Here is a 22,083-nt window from a genome sequence, read left to right on the forward strand (position 1 = left end):
CCCAGGTGTCTCTAAACTTTCTACTTTTTAATGGATTTCATAACATCTCCTAGACTCCACAAATGGTCATTTTTGTGAATTTTCTGATTTCTTTGCCAAAACTGCCTTCTTGGTAGGGGATACACTATTGTAATTTTAAGATTCAATGACTGTGAACAGCTAGTGCCATGAACATGGGTGCTTTACAATAAAGGTTACATTTTTGTCATTTTCATAAATTTAAGCGGGTTTCTAGAGTGAGACAGATGGTATAAGTGTTCTTTTAGACATGGAAACGTAGCAGAGAATAAACAACTGTCCAGTTGTAAGTTGTTTTCCTGGCTTTATTAAAATACTAGTATTTTATTTTACCTTTTCTCTCTGCAATACCTCTCTGATCTCAAATAAGTACTTTGGCATCCATGATGGAGATTTTAGGAGAATAGGGAATTTTTTTGGAATGTGAAAACCTATGTAAATTCCCATAAATAGCATACTATGCAAAATGCCAGGTTTTGATTGTTTTCATTAAAAGAGACTAGAATAATAAGTTCTCAAGACTTCATTTTAGTCAATAGCTTATGTCTATTAGAAATAATCATTTATACTTGTTGGCTGTTCAAAAATATTCTTCATTAAATGGAAGAATTGACTGATTTTTGAAATTTGATAAAGGAGGTGATTCTAGTAATACTGCCCAAGAGTATGATCCTCAAAAAGCCTTGGCTTATTGTCTGGGAATAAAAGCCACCTCAGGGGTGGGCTTTTATATCTATATCGTATATCTCATTACATAGAACTGTGATATATGGTCATCTACAGCTTCAAAAATGAATAGGAAATGGAGTTTTTGGCTTTTCAGCCAATAGCATGGGAATCCAAGAGAGAAGAGATTAATGTAGTTGTTTATGGAGTCAACCTATAGGTCTTTCCTACAGATTTTTTTGTTACTTTATGTAAGTTTATTTTTCCTGGCATATTGTCAGCCTGCAAGGGAAAAAAAAAAATGTTTTGGTAATCTTCTAATTACTCACAATGACTCCCAAGAGACTAGGTGTCTAAGACATTGTGGCTATTCAATCAGTGTTGTATTATTTTAACTTTAATTTAGAAATATGAACCAGAAGGCAGCCCCGGTGGCTCAGTGGTTTAGCGCTGCCCCCAGCCTGGGGTAGGATCCTGGAGACCCAGGATCAAGTCCCACGTCTGGCTCCCTGGACGGAGCCTGCTTCTCCCTCTGCCTGTGTCTCTGCCTCTATCTCTCTTTATGTTTCTCATACATAAATAAATAAAATCTTAAAAAAAAGAGAAATATGAACCAGAAAGGAATTAGTGATTCTAGTTTCTTTGAAAATAATGGAATCCACCGATTTCTCTTTGGTCACTCATTTCAGCATTGAAAAATTGCCTACAACTTTCCTGTTTCATCAAGTTGACCTATTAGAGAAAACAATTTAACAGTAATATTGCTTGTAATATTGGAAATATAACCCAGAAAACAGGGTGGGAAAGAAATCATATAAAAATATAAACAAAGTTTTTTCAAGAGAGGTAAAGGTAAATAAGAATTAGTATACTAAAAAAAAAAAAAAAATTAGTATACTAGGGGGATCCCTGGGTGGCTCAGCGGTTTGGCGCCTGCCTTTGGCCCAGAGTGCGATCCTGGAGTCCTGGGATCGAGTCCCGCTTCAGGCTTCCGACATGGAGCCTGCTTCTCCCTCTGCCTGTGCCTCTGTCTCAATCTCTCTCTATGTCTATCATGAATAAATAAATCTTTAAAAAAAAGAATTAGTATACTATATTGTAATCAAAGAAAATATTAGCAATTTAAAGCTAAGAATAGAATAATTTAAAGTATTTTAGATATTTAGAGTTCTAAGGGAAAAAATAAGTGCGATTCATTCATTTAAATTGCTCAAATTGCTGCTTAATTCATTCATGTAAATCTCAAGTTTTTGTTCCATATCTATACTATTTCTCCTTCAAAACAGATCCTATTCCTTTTCTCTGTGTCATCTTGTTTTTAATTATAAATCATGGGGGACGAAGATAAAGCAATTGAACATGAAGATTTGGAACCATCTATAGGAATGGATCACACAGCCTCTACATATCAAGAAACACAGGTAACCTATGATCAAATGTAGAATATTCCAACCATTTTCTTAAAAAAGGGACTATGTATTTCCAAATCTATGATAAGATTGTGTTCTCTTCATTCTCTATCACTCAGTTAACAATTCTCCCATTCTTAATCTCCAAAATCGTACAGTAGGTACTTCTACCAGTTTTCCTAATCATCATTAGCAGCTGGCCCCACATGAGGCTAGAAAAATAGAGAGCCTGTGAAATGCTTCGTGTTCCCAGCCTGACCCCTAGAATTCTATGTTCTTCCCTCTCTTTTTATTGCTTAAATTCAAGTAGATTAATGAATTTGAATTTGTTTTCACCACAAAAAGTTATCTTTTTCTGGACCACTTTGACATATTTACCAACTATTACTTTGATTAATACCTTAAATAGAGTGATTTTTAAAGCCAGTACTACAAAACAAAATGGAACGGTATGTGATTCAAGCATTTATAATGTTATCAATAGTGACTCAATGGTAAATACTCCTAACATAGTTCTTGTTCCAACCATTTACTGATTAGCTACTAATATAGCACTATAGAGTGTTAGCCTTGATTCTAGCAATGGAAATTTGGTCTGTGATGTGGTGGCTCGGTAACTATAAAAATGTACAGCAAACTTACAGTTTTAAGGATTCTTAAATTGCCTTAACACAGGAGGAAACAGTTATGAATGCCAGGGGAATAGATGCAAAAGAACCAACAGAAGGAAGTAACCTACTGAATAGCAGTGAAAAAAAGCTACAAGAAAGACCAACTGAATCAAATAATTTGCAAAGACTAAGACAAATATTTGCTTGCCCTCCACATGGTTTACTGGATAGAGGAATAACAAATGGTACGTAAATGGTAAAAATTAATTCAGAAAGAGAGTAAAAGATGAAATTGTAATAATGAGAGATTCCAAAATGATATGGTTTAAAGAACAAAAATAAGTTGACTTCTCTCACACACAAAAACTCCTGGGTGAACAATTCATTGTGGTAGGTAGGTCTGGTCCACAGTCATTGAAGGGCCCATGCTGACAGGTTCCATCATCTTCAACACGAGGCTTCCCACAGTGCAGTTGCCACCCATTCCAGCTGGCAGGAAGAGGAAAAGAGCAGAGATCAACGACATTTTCCTTTTTTGTATCTGAGTAATTTCACAAGATTACATTTGGGCTCCAATGAGAAAAATTACTGAGAAATCACTTGTAAACAGAAAACCACTACATAAATGTTGGTTTTAATTATTATTGAATAATGCAACTAATGTTTGAACAAACACAGCTCAATTTATACTTCCAAATGAATCCATCATTTTATAAGTAAGAATCTTGGTTTCCAATTCAACTTATTCCAGTACAACTACTATTATGTAAAATACTGGGGGGATTTTTCTTTGGGAATGTAATCTGAGCACTACTTCAAATATTGTCTTTGAGGAATGGATTTGGTTTTGGGAGGCAGCCAAACATTATAATGATATAAATTTGATGAATAGATGCATGTTCTGATTCAGTAATGCTGTTTTTTGTTCAAAAAGGAAATGTGTGTGTGTGAGAGGGTATATATATTTTGTACATTGGAGGATATGTAAAGTAGTACCACTACTGGAGTACATATATATGGATTCTCAAAATAAATATGCTGAAGAATATAACACATTAGATTTAAAAGTTTTGTTTACTAAAAATCAGACTCACTTCTTTATTGTTATACTTTATTTGTAAGCTCTGAAAGACATTTTTACCATTCTGAACTGGGATGGAAGCTAAGTATAATATATTATACTTTAGGCTCTACATGTTTTTAATGAAATTAGGTAAGTCTCTAAACTAGCATGAGAAAAAAAAATATCGAACTTTATTTAAAACATGTAGAAAAAACCAGGTTCCAAAATATACACCAGTTGATAAGGCAACAGATAATTTAATACCTTTTCTGTCCTTTTTATTATTTTTTTAAACTTTCACCATTCAAGTCATGGCATATTTCTAGTTAAAATATTTACAGTAAAACAGATAGGGATTGCATTAAGGAAAGGTTATAAATGAATGATGTGATTAGGGATTCATTTTTTCTAATTCTATGATCATCGTCCATAAAGCTGCCTGAGAAATGGGAAATCATGATATATAAACACCTCTTCACTTGTTTTCCTGTACTCCTTCCTGTGTTCCTTCAGTATACTTAACTATTTTTTCTTAAGAAGTAGATCTTACATGCGAAAATATGATTTTCCAAAATCATAAATGAGAAAAATTACTAACTGAATTACTAGCTGAATTAAATGTTATTTAGAGCAACCTTGTAAATGTACATTTACTATGTACTTAGAACTGCATTTTGAATATGAGAAAGGAAAGGAACATTAGAAGTTTCAAAGAAAAGTGGCCTTTTTAAAATCTTTTATTTATTTATTCATGAGAGACACAGAGAGAGAAGCAGAGACACAGCAGAGGAAGAAGCAGCTCCCTGCAGGGAGCCTGATGTGGTACTCTATCCCAGGACTCTGGGATCATGACCTGAGCCAAAGGCAGATGCTCAACTGCTGAGCCACCCATGTGTCTCAGAAAAGTGGTCTTGAAGTGGAAAACTTTATTCTATTTTTCTGAATTTAGTACAAAACTGTTTTTATGCTGTGATTAAGTAAAATTTAGTAGCCAGCAGTTCCTACTTTCCTATTACACCTCCCGTACTACGTAGAAATTTCAGCTCCTATTCCCAACTGAAAAATACAAAAGCTTCTTAGTCATTTCACTGTAATGGCATCATAGCCTACAAAACTATAATAATTCCATGAAGGTTAAAAAATGGGACATCGGATTTGATCTCCAGCAATATGGTAGGTGAGACTCAACCATCCTCTCATTTATGTAAGTGAAAACATCTGAAAACAATATTTTAAGTCTTCTTAAATGTATCTTTTATCTGTCAAGAAAACAGGAAGTTGTCAGACACCAAAAACAGTATGACTAGAAGAGATAAATAAGCACTCAAACTGGCTTCTACTCTGGAGGCTTCTGTAAAATACCAGTGAACTTGAGTTTCTTTTTGAGAACCATGAACGTATCAGAGGCTATGCTTGAGTCTGCCCAGGTTAGGAGAAGTTTCATAGGAGACATCATTCTCCCTCACCCACATTAGGAAGCTGGAACCCAAAGTGATGGTGAATTTGAAGCAAACCTGCCCTGCAGAGGGGCCTGCAACTAAACCTATTTGTCTCAACTGTAGTGTTGGCTGGAGGAATGAGTCTTTACTAAAAATGTGTGACTTCATACTGATTTGTGTTCCAAAGTCACAGAAAAAAACTCAAGCTGAAAATATATCTAAAAGTCATCCTCGATTGTTTGGATTCTAAGCACATGATAGGAACAAATTCAGATCCTATCTGGAAAAACTCACATTCAACTCCAACAATTCCCAAAGATGAAGTTTCACGGAAGAGCTCACTGTTGCCAAAAAAACAAAAAGACAAATAACAAAATCACAACATGTATAAGGAAGCAGATTTCAAAAATGTGTATTATTAGAAAATAAAATACAAAATATTTTTAATATCTATAAAGAAGTTAAAGAGGAGGTAGGAAATATAGGTATAAAACAAATAACTATTTACAAAAATGAACAGATTTTGATAAGCACCAAATTGAAGTTCTAGAAATGAAGGACATAGTACAGTAATTGAAATTTAAAACTCAGTAGATTAGGTAGCGATTAAGTGAAAAGAAGATTGATAATCTAGCAAAGATCTGAAGAGATTACAAGGCCATGCACACAGAAGAAAAATGGACATTATGAAAACTGAGGTTAGGCAAATGGAGAAGGGACTATGACTTTAATTATTTAATCATAGTTCCAGCAAAGGAGAATAGGAAGAAGAATGGGGAAGAGGAAATATTTGAAGAAATAAAGACAGAATGTTCCATAATTGATGGAAAACAAATCCTAAGCAAACTAAAGATCATACTGAAATTAAACATAAGTACTGAACATTTCCCACTGAAATTGCAGAAAACTGAAGAAAAAGTGAAGATCTTCAAAACATCCAAAGAAAAAGAATTCTCTAAAAGAGACTTAAAAACAATAATGAAAGCCAGAAAACCAAGGAATAATATTTCAAGGAACTGGGAGAAAGTGACTCTCAGCCTAGAACTGTATACCCTGAAAAACAATCTTTTAAGAATGAGAATAAAGGTAATTACAGATAAATAAAACTAAGAATTTACTACAAACAGATCTTCATGAGAAATATAGTGTGCCTTGCTACAGTGTTTCCACACCATGAATTAGTTCATATAAAATGGTAAATAAGGAATTGTGTCAGTGTAATATGAAAGTTTGCATTTGTACCTAATTTTTCCTGCCACATTAATGTTTTGCATCATCAAGCAACAGCGAGTGAATGCAAAATGCATTGAAAAACAAAAAAAGATCAAGTATATGGTTTCTTACAATTAAAGATAAAGCCTTCCTAAAATTAGGACTTTCTAAAAAGCTGAACTCTTTCAGGCAGTTAGTTGCTGGTTTAGGGGCCTCAAAGACTTTTCAACTTTCTACACCATTGAACTATCTAATGAAACCACATGTGGATGTAGAAGCTGACAGTACAGATAAAGTAGCTGCCAACACTTTTCCCTCAGTTAAAACATCAACAATAACAACAAATATTTGATTGATGGAGAAGGCTATAATCTGGGTCAGATTCGGATAGAACTGCTTTCTATTTAAAGCAAATGCTTTCAGGATTCTACATCAGTAAGTGTGGTTCCAGGGTTTAAGTCCACAAAAAAAGAGACCATGAGATGCAAATATCAATGGAGATTTAAGTATGCTGGTATTTTTATTAGGATTCTTACTGTTTTTGTCAGTACAGTTGATGACAGTTGGTTATAAGTTTGAGTAGTCTGCCCAAGTGCTTTCCCATAAGTCTGTATTTTCAGTGTACAATTTAGTACAACACAAGGTTTTCAAACAAACCTATTTCACATTCTAATAGAAATGCCTCTATTAAAGGAAATACTTCAGGCAACAAAATAATTGTCCCAGATAAAAGGCCTGAGTTACATAATGAATAATGATCAAAGTAGAAAATAGGTATGTGGGTGATTCTAAACAAACATTGACCATAGAAAAGAAACAATAAGAGCATTTAATTAAAGACAGAACTAAAATCCTGGAATGGGATTGTTCAAGTATTCTCCTGTTCGTATGAAGAAAGAAAGATAACCATTGTTTCCCTTTTTATTAAATAATGAATATTTATGGTAAAATTATAAAGAAAAATAGGGGAATTCAAGGTAGTAGTTCCTTCTGGCAGGCGATGGGGGATGGGATTAGGAGGGGCCATAAGGGATCCAAAGGCACTGGTAATATCCTGTTTTTTAAGATAGTTGGTAATTACCCAGTTGTTCATATTACTGATGTTCTTTAAAATTACACATGGTTATAAATGTTTGTGTGTATATATTCAATTTTTTAAAATTTTTACATTATATTCAAACCTACATATGACAAGTTACTGGTAGAAACTAGTTTTCTTGGTTTATTTCAGTTACCATGGTTGTTCTTCTCTGGGCTGTAGTTTGGTCAATTACTGGTAGCGAATGTCTTCCTGGAGGAAACCTATTTGGAATTATAATCCTATTCTATTGTGCCATCATTGGAGGTAAACTTTTGGGGTTGATTAAATTACCTACATTGCCTCCTCTGCCTCATCTTCTAGGTAAGTGCTAAACACTTTCTGTTTTCTTCAAGGGTAAATCATATTTTAAAAATTATAGTTTGGAACACTTTGGGAAATAAATATAAAATACTTCTGTATTTGTTGTGCTGAAGCCAAAAGCCAGTTGTTAAATTTTGAGTTTGATGAGCCAGTTGTTAAACAGTAATTTTTAAAAATAAATTATATATGTTTACAACTAAATAATTTGCATAAAAACAAGACCAATAGATTCTCAAAACTGATCACTTCCTAATTATTTTACTGCATTTTCCCTTTATCAGTGCACTTGAAATTATATAATTAATATATAATGGTGTGCCACTGGCTAGCTCTTCCCAACTGCACATTCATTGACTTCATATTGGTAGCTTAACACCAACCATGGTAGAAATATCTATAAAACAGAAATCAGTTAATGATACAGAAGAGGGGGCTTAATATACTGTAAGTCACTCACATCATTGACAAAGGGGTGAAGGGGTCATCTGCCAAATCAATATCAGGTGGCCATGTCAAAGCAGACCATCAGCAAAGGAAACAGTATCCCAGAGAAGTTGTTTTCACATTCATTTGGGAAATAAAAAATGCTTCTTCCTGCCCCCCACCAGAAACCTCCAAAAGAAACTCTTAACATATTTTTGAGTTCTTATTAGCTTATTATTTCCTTTGAACTGTGCTCATTTCAGCACTATTTGTAATGAAAAATCTGAAAAGTTCCATAAAGTCCATTAATTGATCCAAAAATTAGAGTACTTCCAAACAATGAGATACTATTACAACTATTTTTTTAAAGATTTATTTATTTGCTTGTGAGAGAGAGAGATTGTGCACAAGCAGAGGTGGGGAGCAGAAAGAGGAGAGAATCTCAAGCAGACTCCATGCTGAGCATGGAGCCCTGTGTAGGGTATGATCCCAAGACCCTGACATCACAACCCGAGCCAAAACCAATAGTCAAATGCTCAACCAACTGAGCCAACAAGGCGCCCTGATACTATTAGAAAATGAGGCACATGCACACATACAGAAGCATGCTTAAATAGGTATAGAAACTTTCTGGAAAGGCACAGAAAACCCTTAAGAGTGAATACCTTTGGTAAATGAAGGTTGAAAATTTGTACTTGGGTTAGGGCAATGTGCTTGTCACTTTATACTTATTGATAATGTTTTAATTTACCATCAGCATGGGTTATCCATATTATTCTTTTAAAAACGACTGTTGTAAATTAGTTCATACTTCCAGCAATTCTGGAAAGACTGTAACTGGAGAATCCAGAACTTAAGAAACTTTCTAGATTAAATGGCAGCAATGAGAGATGCCTGGCAGTGATGCTTCCTGGCCAAACAGTGTCTGGAGCAAGTCACAAAAACTATGCTTGTAATTAGCCTCTATTCTTACAGCTTACATACAGAATGTTACATTAGTAAATTAGTTTAATCATTTAATGTGTAGTGCTTGTAAGGACATGCTGAAAAGAGGATCCTTCTGGGGAAGAACAGAGTCTGAAAGCCTCATGATGTCTGATGGAGGAGACTTTCCTGTTGAAGGGGCCTCACAAACTCCTCAGCTACTTCAATTACGTATACTTCCCAGATGTGTCACACTTGATCTTCACACCTTGGAAGAAACTTCTAGCCCATCCAGAAACTTCTCAACTTCCTAGCCCCTTCTTCCCTTCTGTGAATTCCTCTGACTCACCCCTTCTGTCTGAGCTCATGTAATACTTTCCTATGTTTCCATAAAATTGAAGTTGTCAGTTTAACTTGCTCCCCTAGAGACTGAAAGCTTGTTGAGGTGAATGAAATACCAAGCTTTTTGTTTCTCATTATATTTCTAATACCTACCATGATGTCTAAAATACTGAAGGCATTTGGTAAATGTTGTATGGCTGAACAAAAGAAGAGTCAGCAGCTGACATGATAGCAATGTCTATTTCATCATACCATAACTCACCAATAAGCCTTCGTTTTTTTTTTTTAAAGTAAGTTGTATCTTTTTTAAGATTTTATTTATTTATTCATGAGAGACACAGAGAGAGAGAGAGGCACAGACACAGGCAGAGGATGAAGCAGGCTCCATGCAGCGAGCCCGACATGGGACTTGATCCCAGGTATCCAGGATCACACCCTGGGCTGCAGGCGGCCCCAAACCGCTGAACCACCTGGGCTGCCCACCAATAAGCCTTTGCAAAGCAAGTTATATATTTTTTATTAAATTATCTGGCTTGAAGGTAAAATAGAGCCCATACAGGTATTGTTGGTAATTCAGGTCATCTGACATAGCAAATAATTTCAGGAACTGTTTGCTATTTGCACACAAAAGAGTGACTGAATTGGGCGTTATATTAAAACATTTTGTGTTGAGAATTTGACCACATTTCTGTCCAAATACTGCATCCTTTCTGTTTCAAGTTCAATTATTTAGGAATGATTAATGATTGCAATCATTTTTTAAAGATTTATTTATTCATCTTAGAGAGACAGGGCCGGTGCAAAGGGAGAGAATCTTCAATCCAACTCCCCACTGAGTATGGAGCCAGACTCGGGGCTCTATCCCATGATCCATGAAATCACGACCTGAGCCAAAACCAAGAAAGTCAGATACTCAACCTCCTGAGCCATCTAGGGACCTCTAATTCTAACCATTTAAATCTGCATATTAAGACCTTGTCTTAGTTCTTCTAATATATTATTTTAATTTTTTTAATTAAAAGTTTAATATTATTTCATCTAGGGACTAAGGATAAAAGAAGTGTTTTCTGGGATTACAGGGTAGTCTCTTTCACATCTCATGTGCAGAAAAATACCTGTCAGAATGGTAAAATCAACAACACAGAAAACAACCGGTATTGCCAAAGATTTGGTAAAAGGGGAGCACTCTTACACTGTTGGTGGGAATCCAAACTGGTGTAGCCACTCTGGAAAACAGTATGGAGGTTCCTCAAAAAGCTAAAAATAGAGCTACCCTACAACTAAGCAATTGCACTACTGGTATTTACCCAAAAGATACAAAAATACTAATTCAAAGGGACATTTATAACCTGAACATTTATAACAGCATTATCTACAATAGCCAAATTATAGAAACAGCCCCAAGTGTCCATCAACCGATGAATGGATAAGGAAGATGTGGTATATTCATATGCAATGGACTACTACTCAGCCTTGAAAAAGAATGAAATCTTACTATTTGCAAGGAATATAAAGAGAGCTAGAGAGTATTATGCTAAGTGAAATAAGTCAGTCAGAAAAAGACAAATACCATATGATTTCGCTCACATGAGGAATTTAAGAAACAAAACAGATGAACATGGAGGAGGAAAAAGAGAGGCAAATCAGAAAACAGACTCATATTTATAGAAAACAAACTGATGGTTACCAGTGGGGAGTTGAGTGGGGTAATGGGTTAGGTAGGTAATGAGTATTAAGAAGGGCACCTGTCCTGATGAGCAGGTGTTATATGGAAGTGTTGAATCACTATATTGTAAACCTGAAACTAATATTATACTGTATGTTAACTAGCTGGAATTTAAATAAAAACTAAAAAACAATATTAAAGAGACATGAACTCAAAAAATAACTAAAATAAAATGCCAAAAATATTTTCTATATTTAACTACTAACTAAAGAGTTATTTGACTTTTCCATTTTAGGCATGCTGCTTGCTGGGTTTCTTATCAGAAATATCCCTATCATCAGTGATAATGTACAGATCAAGTACAAGTGGTCTTCCGCTTTGAGAAGCATAGCCCTGTCTGTCATATTGGTCCGCGCTGGCCTAGGGCTTGATTCAAAGGTATGCACTGTAAATTTCTAATTATTGACTAGGAATTGTAGTGGTAGTCTGCAACTAGTGGTAGTCACTAGTGGTAGTCACTGAGCTTTAAACACTTTGCATGACATCTCAAGAAGAGATTGGAGTTTATTTCATGCAGGACTGACTATTCCCAGAAGATGTTGCTATATTCTTTCTTGGAGTAATGTGGAATTCCTGTTTGGGGACAGCACTAAGAATAAAGGCTCCCCTTTTCTCTGACAGAGATGTAGATCATTCTTAAAACTAATGGTCAAGAGAGAAGATATCTCATTTTTGATGTGCAAAGCCTTATGCAAGTGTTTAGAGCTAACTATACCAGCTCAAGAAACTGCTTGGTACATAGGGTGAGTCTCAAGTATACTTATTTTATGCTATTACTATTATTATTCATGATAACCCAGGCATGGTCTGCATACTGAAGAAAAGTTTGTTTGTTTGTTTTTGAAGAAAAAGTATTTAATGTCATAATCTCTTTCTGTCTTTATAGGATTATTTTAGTATCTCTATTTGTATATTTCAGGCCCTGAAGAAGTTGAAGGGTGTTTGTATAAGATTATCCATGTGTCCTTGTCTTGTGGAGGCCTGCACATCTGCTCTCCTTGCCCACTTCCTAATGGGTTTACCGTGGCAATGGGGATTTATACTGGGGTAATGATTTTTCTTTGTCATATGAAAATAGTGCAGGGATGTTAGGGCTTTCTCTGATTCCATACAAGAGAATGCATAACAGCATTTCTTAGGACATCGGAAAATACAACATCGATATTTCAGCATAATCTAAATATTGTAACTTCAAAATATAGTATATGTCTAACTTTTACAGTGATTGTGATTTAAAGTATTGAAGAAGTAATGGTCTTTTACCTACACCTGATTCCATGCCAGTGAGAGAAATGTCATATCTCACCTCAAAGTCTGTAGAAAGGATGATAAATACATCAACAGTAGTCCACATCTAATACTGTTTTTCTCCTTTTTCTGTCACCAGTTATAATTAAGTGCTTCCACTGTCTCTTCCTTCCACTGCCAGTTCTTCTAATGGGTTAATAGCCATGAGAAGTAAATAAATATAAAAGTAGTTAGTAAGAATTTAGTATTAATATTTAGGGAAGAAAAAAGAAATTCTTACTCCTCATGGTTGAGACTGTGGATCTGGACTGCCTGGATTCAAATCCCAACCCTGTGACTTTCCAGTATGTGACCTTTGGCAAGTTAATGAATCTCTCTTCATCCCAATCTCCTGATTTACAGAATGAAGATAGCAATTATAGCTACTTTCTAGGATTATTGTGAGGATTAAATTAGCTAATATATGTAAATCGTTTAAAATAGACTTTGGCACACAGTAAGCACCATATAACATTTTCTGCTGTTACTGCTCCTACTGGAGTTCTATCACCATCATTGCTACTATGGCCTTCTCCTAGTCTGTTGTCTATTTTATATACCAAGTCCCAAAAGAATGTCTAACATCAGTCGGTTCCTATTTATTTATTTAAAATTTTATTTATTTATTCATGAGAGACATAGAGAGAGAGAGAGAGAGAGAAGGCTGAGGGAGAAGCAGGCTCCCTGCAAGGAGCCCAATGTGGGACTCAATCTCGGAGCCCAGGATCACGCCCTGGGCCAAAGGCAGACGTTAAACCACTGAGCCACCCAGGTGTCCTAGGTCGGTTCCAATTTAAAAAGCATGTGGCTGTGTTTTTCAACCCTCATACCATGAATGCTTTAGTTTTGTTTGTTTTTTTTAAAGGCAGATTCCTGGAACTGAACCCCATTAGGTCTTCTGTACCACCCATAATTAGATATTTTTGGGCAACCCAAGTAACTGCAGTATAGGTTGTCTGGCCACATTTTGACATCATTGTAGAACTTGTGTGTGTGTGTGTGTGTGTGTGTGTGTATTTCTGATTTAGTGCTTTACTGCCATTTGAAAGATGGCAGTTAAAAAAAAAGAAAGATGGCAGTTATCTAAAATATAACCTCTAAAACAATAGCTTTATCTATAATTTCAACAACAATAATCTAAAGTATAATCTCTAAAACAATAGCTTTACTATAATTTCAAACAATAGCTTTTACTATAATCTAAAGTATAACCTCTAAAACAATGGCTTTACTATAATTTCAACAACAATAATAATGAGTAAGCTGCTATCACATTTTAAAGTGCTGCCTACTTAGTTTTGTTTTAGGTGCTGTATCTCCAGCTGTCGTGGTACCTTCCATGCTCCTTTTGCAGGAAGGAGGCTATGGGGTTGAAAAAGGCATCCCGACCTTGCTCATGGCTGCTGGCAGTTTCGATGATATTCTGGCTATCACTGGCTTCAACACATGTTTGGGCATGGCCTTTTCCACAGGTAAACAAGGAGCTGTTTTCTTGTGATCTAAAGACATTAATCATGATGTTACAAGCTAGGGATATTTGCTTGATAATTGAATAAGGCAGACTGAAATAGGGAAAGCAACTCTAAGAGCTAGTTCTATACCTAAGGAGGGACCTGTAGCTTCCCATTTTATTCCCTTCATCCTCTGGACATGGGCTGTTCCAGTGTTCTGGTCATTGCATTAGTTAGGGATTCAGAGTAGCAAAGTTTAAGGAAGGATTCGAATAGTTTTTGCGTGGAGCCTTCTGGGAAAGTTAAATTTTGCAGACTTCACATTTAGTAGGTTTTTCAAAAAGCACAAATGACTAGAGAGCCATCCAAGTGGAAGGAATAGCATTCTTCCAAAACAGAAGAGTTTCTGCTCTCTTCTCTTTAACATGTTACAGGCGATACAGCAATGATGGTTATCTTATTAATACTTACTAAGTGATATGGATGTCTTTTATGCTAAGTAGTAGTAAAAGAAAGGTGTAAAGCATTTTTTGTCCCACACTATTATCAATACTTTTAGTCTCCTTTGGAACAGGAGTTTATTTTTAATCCATGTCCAAGATTGGGAGATAAGATTTGCAATTCCATATTACTGACAAAATGTAATTGTAGCCTACCTTTAGCTTCCAATTATTGTGGGAACACACTTTCTTGGAAAGTTATGTGTTCTTAGTCTCTCTACCCCCACAGTTATCTTACCATTTTACATTTATGCTGATTACTTAGAACCTCACCCCTTTCATTGCCCTAAATTTGCCTTACATCCAGTAATTAAATTAATCTTAGCAAAACATTGTTTTCATAGTGTTACCTTTTGGTACAAGAACCAATGAGATTTCCTTATTATCTATTAGGTCAAATCTACACTCTCATCTTTCTTTTAATTCTACTGTACCTATCCAAACTTGTGTTCTCACTGCCTTCCTGGTATACATCTTTGTTTACCTTTTTTGTCTTCTCCTCCCCAGCTTTATTGAGGTATAACTGACAAATAAAATTGTAAGACATTTAAAGCATATGGCATGGTGATTTGTTATACATACATTGTGAAAGGATCCTCTGTCGAATAAATTAGCACTTCCATCACCTCACATATTTACCTATTGTTGTTGAGAACATTTAAGTTCTGCTTTCTTAGCAAATTTCAGATATCCAATATAGTGTTGTTACAGTTACCATGTTAAACATTAGATCCTCAGACCTCCTTCATTTTATACCTGAAAGTTTGTACCCTTTACCAGCCTCTCCCTGTTTCCCCTACCCCCGCCCTCCCAGCAACCACTTTTCTACTGGCAGGTCTGAGTTCAACTTTCTGTTTCTTTGCATCTTTAAAACAATGGTTCTCAGCCTCAGCTGCATACTAGAATTACTTGGGGAGCTTTTAAAAATACTCATCTGTGGGCACTACCTTAAACCAATTAAATCAGAACCTTGGGAATGGAAACTAGGCATTAGAGCAAGAGCTTGCATTAGAATCACAGGGGAGGGGGAGAGGAGGGGGAGAGGCGGGGTGGGGCGGATTTACAGGGGTTTTCATAATCTGGGGAGAGTATGGGTTATAGATAAAGAACTTTCCAAGTCAACAATGCTATGTTCCCTCTGTGCTGCTCCACTAAATGTGGTCCTTAGACATTATGGATGAGAACTACCCGGAGCCTCTTTATACTGTGGATCCCAAGCCCTGCCAGGCTTACTGAATCAGAATTTTAGAGGTGGGTCCAAGAAGTCTTTTTTTCTTTCTTAAGCAACCTTACATACCAGAGACTGAAACTAATTAACTACTTTCTACACATTTATAGTAAATTATTTACTGTAATAGCTTGAGACATATGCTATTATCACAGCTAGGTGATTCTGACAGTCACACCATTACCTAACATAGAGCTGCCCAGCTAAATAAAATGACTACAGAGGTAATTATTTTTTTAAATAAGAGAAATGAGTGACAAACTCTCAGGAAGGAATAACTGTTGCCCCCCTACCCATCTTAAGTCCATTAGCTGGGGCCCTGTAAATCAGACTGACAAAAAACAAATTAAGAGAAAAGCAGTTTGTCAGCCTGTGCACCCTACTTACAGAGGGGCATACTCAGTGATGACTAACTCAAAGGGGTGGTTAGACTTTGGGTGTGTGCATGTGTGCATGCCTGCGTTCATGTAGCATCTTAGCAAAGAACAATAATTTTGTAGAGAAGACCAAGACAAAGGAAAAGAACTTTGAGCTTTCGAAGGCAGCAAATTGTGGAAAGGCAAATTGGGAAACTAATGGTAGCTAGGGCTGCTTTTAACAAAATTTGTTATGCACATTACTCTGGTCCTGTCTCTGGGCTGGTAAGGATCCGAAATTGTCTCAGTGGTTAACTTCTGTCCTTCCTGGTGGAGGGGAGAAAAACACTTTAAATATTTATGTCCTTTTAGGCAAATATAGTGAGATAGATGCCTTTTCTTGATTCTGCTGCTTCTCCGTTGTCTTCTGCTCGAAATAATCCTTATGCCAAAGTGACATATCTTGGATGGTATGTTCTGCTACCCTACACTACAATAACAAGAAACCACATAACTAGTTAGTACATTTTTTCTTACAACAGTGGGAGAAAGGACTTTATGTGTTGAGCAATTTATTTTCAATATAATATACTAACAGGTTTTTTGAAATTAAAGTATTCTAAATTCTGTTGGCTATGGACGAAAACTAAGATTCTACTTACCTATATATTATATTTCTTTCTTGTTGATTTTGGGGTTTTTTTGTTTTTTGGATTGATTTTTTATGTCAAGTTTTTATGTAAATGCCAGTTAACATACAGTGTAATATTAGTTTCAGGAGTAGAATTTAGTGATTCCTCACTTACCTATAAGTACCCAGTACTCAGGACTCAGTGGTTGAGCATCTGTCTTTGGCTCAGGTCCTGATGCCGGGGTACTGGAATCAAGTACTGCATCAGGCTTCCCACAGGGAGCCTGCCTCTCCCTCTGCCTATGTCTCTGCCTCTCATGAATAAATAAATAAAATCTTAAAAAAATACCCAGTACTCATGACAAGTGCCCTCCTTAATACCTATCACCCATTAGCCTACCTCTCTTGCAGCAACCCTCAATTTTTTTCTATAATTAAGAGTCTGTATTATGATTTGCCTTTCTCTTTTTTTTTTTTTTTTTTAATTTTTATTTATTTATGATAGTCACAGAGAGAGAGAGAGAGAGAGAGAGGCAGAGACACAGGCAGAGGGAGAAGCAGGCTCCATGTACCGGGAGCCCGACGTGGGATTCGGTCCTGGGTCTCCAGGATTGCGCCCTGGGCCAAAGGCAGGCGCTAAACCGCTGCGCCACCCAGGGATCCCCTTTTCTCTTTTTTTTAACGCATGCTCATCTGTTTCATTTCTTAAATTCCACATGTGAGTGAAATCATATGGTATTTGTCTTTCTTTTGCTGACTTAATTCTTTTAGCATTATAGTCTCTAGCTCCATCCATGTCATTGCAGATGGCAAAATTTCATTCTTTTTTTCATGCTGAGTGATATTACATCTTCCTTATCCCTCAATCAGTTGATAGATATTTGGGCTATGTCCATAATTTGGCTATTGTTGATAATGTTGCTATAAACATTGCAGTGCATTTATCCCTTAAAATCAGTATTTTTATATCCTTTGGGTAAATACATAGTAGTGCAATTGTTGGATCCTAGGTTAGCTCTATTTTTAACTTACTGAAGAACATCCATACTGTTTTTCAGAGTGGCTGCACCAGTTTACATTCCCACCAACAGCACAAGAGAGTTCTTTTTTCTCTGCATCCTTGCCAACATCTGCTGTTTCATGTATTGCTAATTTTAGCCATTCTGACAGGTGTGAAATGCTATCTCATTGTAGTTTTGAGTTTTATTTCCCCAATGATGAGTGATTTTGAGCATCTCTTCATGTGTCCATTAGATATCTGTATGTCTTCTTTAAAAAAGTGTCTATTCATGTCTTTTGCCCATTTCTTAACTGGATTATTTGGTTTTTGGGTGTTGAGTTTTATAAGTTCCTTATAAATTTTGGACACTAACTCTTTATCAGATATGTCATTTACTAATATTGTCTCCCATTCCAAAGGTTGCCTTTTAGTTTTGTTGATTATTTCCTTCACTGTGCAGAAGTTTTTTATTTTGATGAACTCCTAATAGTTTATTTTTGCTTTTGTTTCCCTTGCCTCAGGAGACATATCTAGTAAAATGTCGCCATGGCCAGTGCCAAGGTGGTTATTGCCTATGTCCCTCTCTATGATTTTGATGGTTTCCTGTCTCACATTTAGGTCTTTCATCCATTTTGAATTTATTCTTGTGTATGGTGTAAGAAAGTGGTCCAGTTTCCCCAACACCATGTGTTGAAGAGACTGTCTTTTTTCCAATGGATATTCTTTACTACTTTGTCAAAGATTAGTTGATCATAGAGTTTGAGGGTTCATTTCTGGGTTCTCTATTCTGCTCCATTGATCTATGTGTCTGTTTTTATGCCAGTATAGTACTGTCTTGATGATTACAGCTTTGTATATAACTTGAAGTCCAGAATTTCGATGCCTCCAGCTTTGCTTTCCTTTTTCAAAATTGTTTGGCTATTCAGGGACTTTTGTGGTTCCATACAAATTGTAGTATTTTTTGTTCTAGCTCTGTGAGAAATGCTCATGGTAATTTTCATAAGGATTGCATTAAATGTGTAGATTGCTTTGGGTTGCATATACATTTTATAATATTTGTTCTTCTAATCCAAGAGCTTGGAATGTTTTTCCAAGAAATCTTCAATTTTTTCATTAGTGTTCTATAATTTTCAGAGTACAGATCTTTTGCCTCCTTGGTTAGGCTTATTCCTAAGTATCTTATGGTTTTTGGTGCAATTATAAATGAGATTGATTACTTGATTTCTCTTTCTGCTGCTTCATTATTGGTGTATAGAAATGCAACAGATTTCTGTACTTTGATTTTGTATCCTGCAACTTTGCTGAATTTGTGTATCAGTCCCTAACAATTTCTTGATGGTCTTTCAGGTTTTCTACATAGAGTATCACATCATCTGCAAATAGTGAAAGCTTGACTTCTTGCTGATTTGATGCCTTTTACTTCTTTTTGTTGTCTGATTGCTGAGGCTAGGACTATGTTAAATAAGAATGGTGAGAGTGGACGTCCTTGTCTTATTCCTGACTGCAGATGAAAAGCTCTCAGTTTTTCCCCATTGAGGATAAATTAGTTGTGGGTCTTTCATATATGACCTTTATGATGTTGAGTTATGTTCTCTCTATCCCTACTTTGTTGAGTGTTTTTGTCAAGAATAGATACTATACTTTGTCAAACGCTTTTTCTGCATCTATAGAGAGGAACATATGGCTCTTACCCTTTCTTATCATGTTGATTGATTTGCAAATATTAAACCATTCTTACAACCTTAGAATAAATCCCACTTGATTATAGTGAATGATTCTTTAACTATTGGATTCGATTTGCTAGTCTCTTGAGAATTTTTACATCCATGTTCATTAGGAATATTGACCTGTAATTCTCTTTTGTTGTGCAATCTTTGTCTGGTTTTGGAATCAAGGTAATACTGGCCTCATAATATGAGTTTGGAAGTTTTTCTTCCATTTCTATGTTTTGGAACAGTTGAAAAGAATAGATATTAAGTCTTCTTTAAATGTCTGATAGAATTCCCTTCGGAAGCCATCTGACCCTGGACTTTTGTTTATTGGGAGATTTTTGATTCTTGATTCATTTTTTTTTTTTTTTTTGCTGGTTATCAATCTGTTCAAGTTTTCTATTTCTTCCTGTTTCAGTTTTAGTAGTTTATGTCTCTAGAAATTTACCGGTTTCTTCCAGATTGCCGAATTTGTTGGCATGTAGTCTTTCATAATATTCTCTTATAATTACTGTATTGCTGTGTTGTTTGTTGTGATCTCCCCTCTCTCATTTGTGATTTTATTTATTTGGATTTTCTCTTTTTGAAAAGTCTGGCTAGGAGTTTATGAGTTTTATTAATTTTTTGAAAGAACAGCTCCTGCTTTCATTGAGCCTTCTACTGGTTTTTTGTTTGTTTCTGTATTATTTATTTCTGCTCTAATCTTTATCACTTCCCTTATTCTGGCTTTAGGCTTCATTTGTTCTTCTTTTATTAGCTCCTTTAGGTGTAAGGCTAGGTTATATATTTGAGATTTTTCTTGCTTCTTTATATAGGCCTGTATTGCTATATAATTCTCTCTTATGACTGCTTTTGCTGCATCCTAAAAGTTTTGGAATGTTATGTTTTCGTTATCATTTGTTTCCATGTATTTTTTTTTCTTTAATTTCCTGGTTGATCCATTCATTCTTTAGTAGAATATTCTCTCTTTTTAAAGATATTTATTTATTTATTTATCTAATTTATTTATTTAGAGAGCATGAGGAAGGGGAGGGGCAGAGGGAGAGGGAAAGAGAGAATCTCAAGCAGACGACACACTGAGCATGGAGCCCAATGCAGGGCTCAATTTCACAACCCTAGGATCATGACCTGAGCCAAAATCAACAGTCAGATGCTTAACCAACTGAGCCACCCACATGCCCTTACTGTAGGATGTTCTTTATCCTCCATGAACTGGTGGTCTTTCCAAATTTTTTCTTGTGGTTGACTTCAAGTTTCATAGCATTGTGATTGGAAAATATGCATGGTATGATCTGTCTTTTTGTATTTGTTGAGGCCTGATTTGTTACCCAATATGTGATCTGTTGTGGAGAATGTTCCATGTGCACTTGAATATGGACTTTGCTGCTTTAGGATGAAATGTTCTGAATATATCTGCTAAGTCCATCTAATCCAGTGTGTGATTAAAAGCCATTGTTTCTTTGTTGATTTTCTGCTTAGATAATCTGTCCATTGATGTAAGTGGGGTGCTAAAAGCCCTTACTATTATTGTATTATTATCGATGAGTTATATGATGATATTTCAGAGAAGCTATACAACTAATAAAGGCTCATCTGGGAACAATTTAAAAAATAATTTGTTTTCAGATTTACTTTTAGAAATAACTTTTAGAAACAGTAAGTCCCCTACATTCATTGTAGTAAGAAAAGATTCTTAGGGCTCCTAGCTAGCTCAGTTGGAAAGAGCATGTGACTTCTGATCTTGGAGTTGTGAGTTTGAGCCCCATGTTGGGTGTAAAGAGTATAAATAAATAAATAAATAAATATTTTTTAAAAAGAGAGATTCTCGATTTTAAGTTACTATATTCTACACATCAGAGCTACTAAAATCAAAATACATTATGATTTTAAAAAATTAGGCTCTTAAATGGCAATTTGAAAACTAGATCTGTCTTTTCACTCAACCTTTACCTATTGTATAGTAGAACAAATTAGCTCTGATTCATAAATTTTATTTTATTCATATTTTCCTAGGCCCTTTAGTAATTTTTATTGAAATAAATGAACAAAAAGGCATACAAATCATTGTGTGTGCCTGTTTTGAAATTTATCTGCAATAATATACATAGCTTTCTTATAATACAGGCCCATTTTATTAGACATTTTAAGTCACATGTATTTAAGAATGTGGAGATCAGGAATTATCTATATACTTTTCCTTCTATGTAATTATATGCTTTATGTTGATGATTAAAGTAAAGTCTAAGTATTTATGGACTTAGAATTCTGTCTGAAGTTTATCTTTTAATATGTTTTTAAGGCTCCACAGTTTTTAATGTTTTCAGAGGAATCTTAGAAGTGGTCATTGGTGTGGCAGCTGGATCTCTTCTTGGATTTTTTATTCAGTACTTTCCAAGCAGTGACCAGGTAAAAGAAATAATTTATAGGAAAGTCATGCTTTAAAATGTCATTGGAAAAACATTCTGGAAGAGTCCTCTGAAAGCCAATGTGAAGAACATAATCTAGAAAATAGCTCCGCATTCTAAAACTGTTTATTGCTGAATCAGTGCTATCCATGAGATTTATGAAGACGGCTAGAGATAAAGTTGACCCTTGAACAACATAGGGATTATGGGTGCCAACCCCCTAAACAATCAAAAATTCATGTATAATTTTGACTCCCCAAAAACTTAACTACTAATAGCCC

The 22,083-nt window shown here is 35.4% G+C and overlaps 1 protein-coding gene across 4 annotated transcripts in view; it reads left to right on the forward strand.

The window, feature by feature from the left end:
* Positions 1-22,083, forward strand: part of SLC9B2 (solute carrier family 9 member B2) — a 65,441-nt gene that overhangs the window by 12,716 nt on the left and 30,642 nt on the right. For all 4 annotated transcript variants that reach the window (XM_038582000.1, XM_038581999.1, XM_038582002.1 and 1 more), the window contains 7 exons: positions 1,971-2,105; positions 2,769-2,949; positions 7,650-7,820; positions 11,471-11,613; positions 12,155-12,282; positions 13,819-13,994; positions 21,697-21,803. In XM_038582000.1, coding sequence (XP_038437928.1) covers positions 2,016-2,105; positions 2,769-2,949; positions 7,650-7,820; positions 11,471-11,613; positions 12,155-12,282; positions 13,819-13,994; positions 21,697-21,803 — 996 coding nt within the window. In that variant the 5' untranslated portion in view covers positions 1,971-2,015. The remainder of the gene's footprint in view (positions 1-1,970; positions 2,106-2,768; positions 2,950-7,649; positions 7,821-11,470; positions 11,614-12,154; positions 12,283-13,818; positions 13,995-21,696; positions 21,804-22,083) is intronic.

This window comes from Canis lupus, chromosome 32 (assembly GCF_011100685.1).
Source record: "Canis lupus familiaris isolate Mischka breed German Shepherd chromosome 32, alternate assembly UU_Cfam_GSD_1.0, whole genome shotgun sequence".
Classification (NCBI taxonomy): Eukaryota; Metazoa; Chordata; class Mammalia; order Carnivora; family Canidae; genus Canis; species Canis lupus.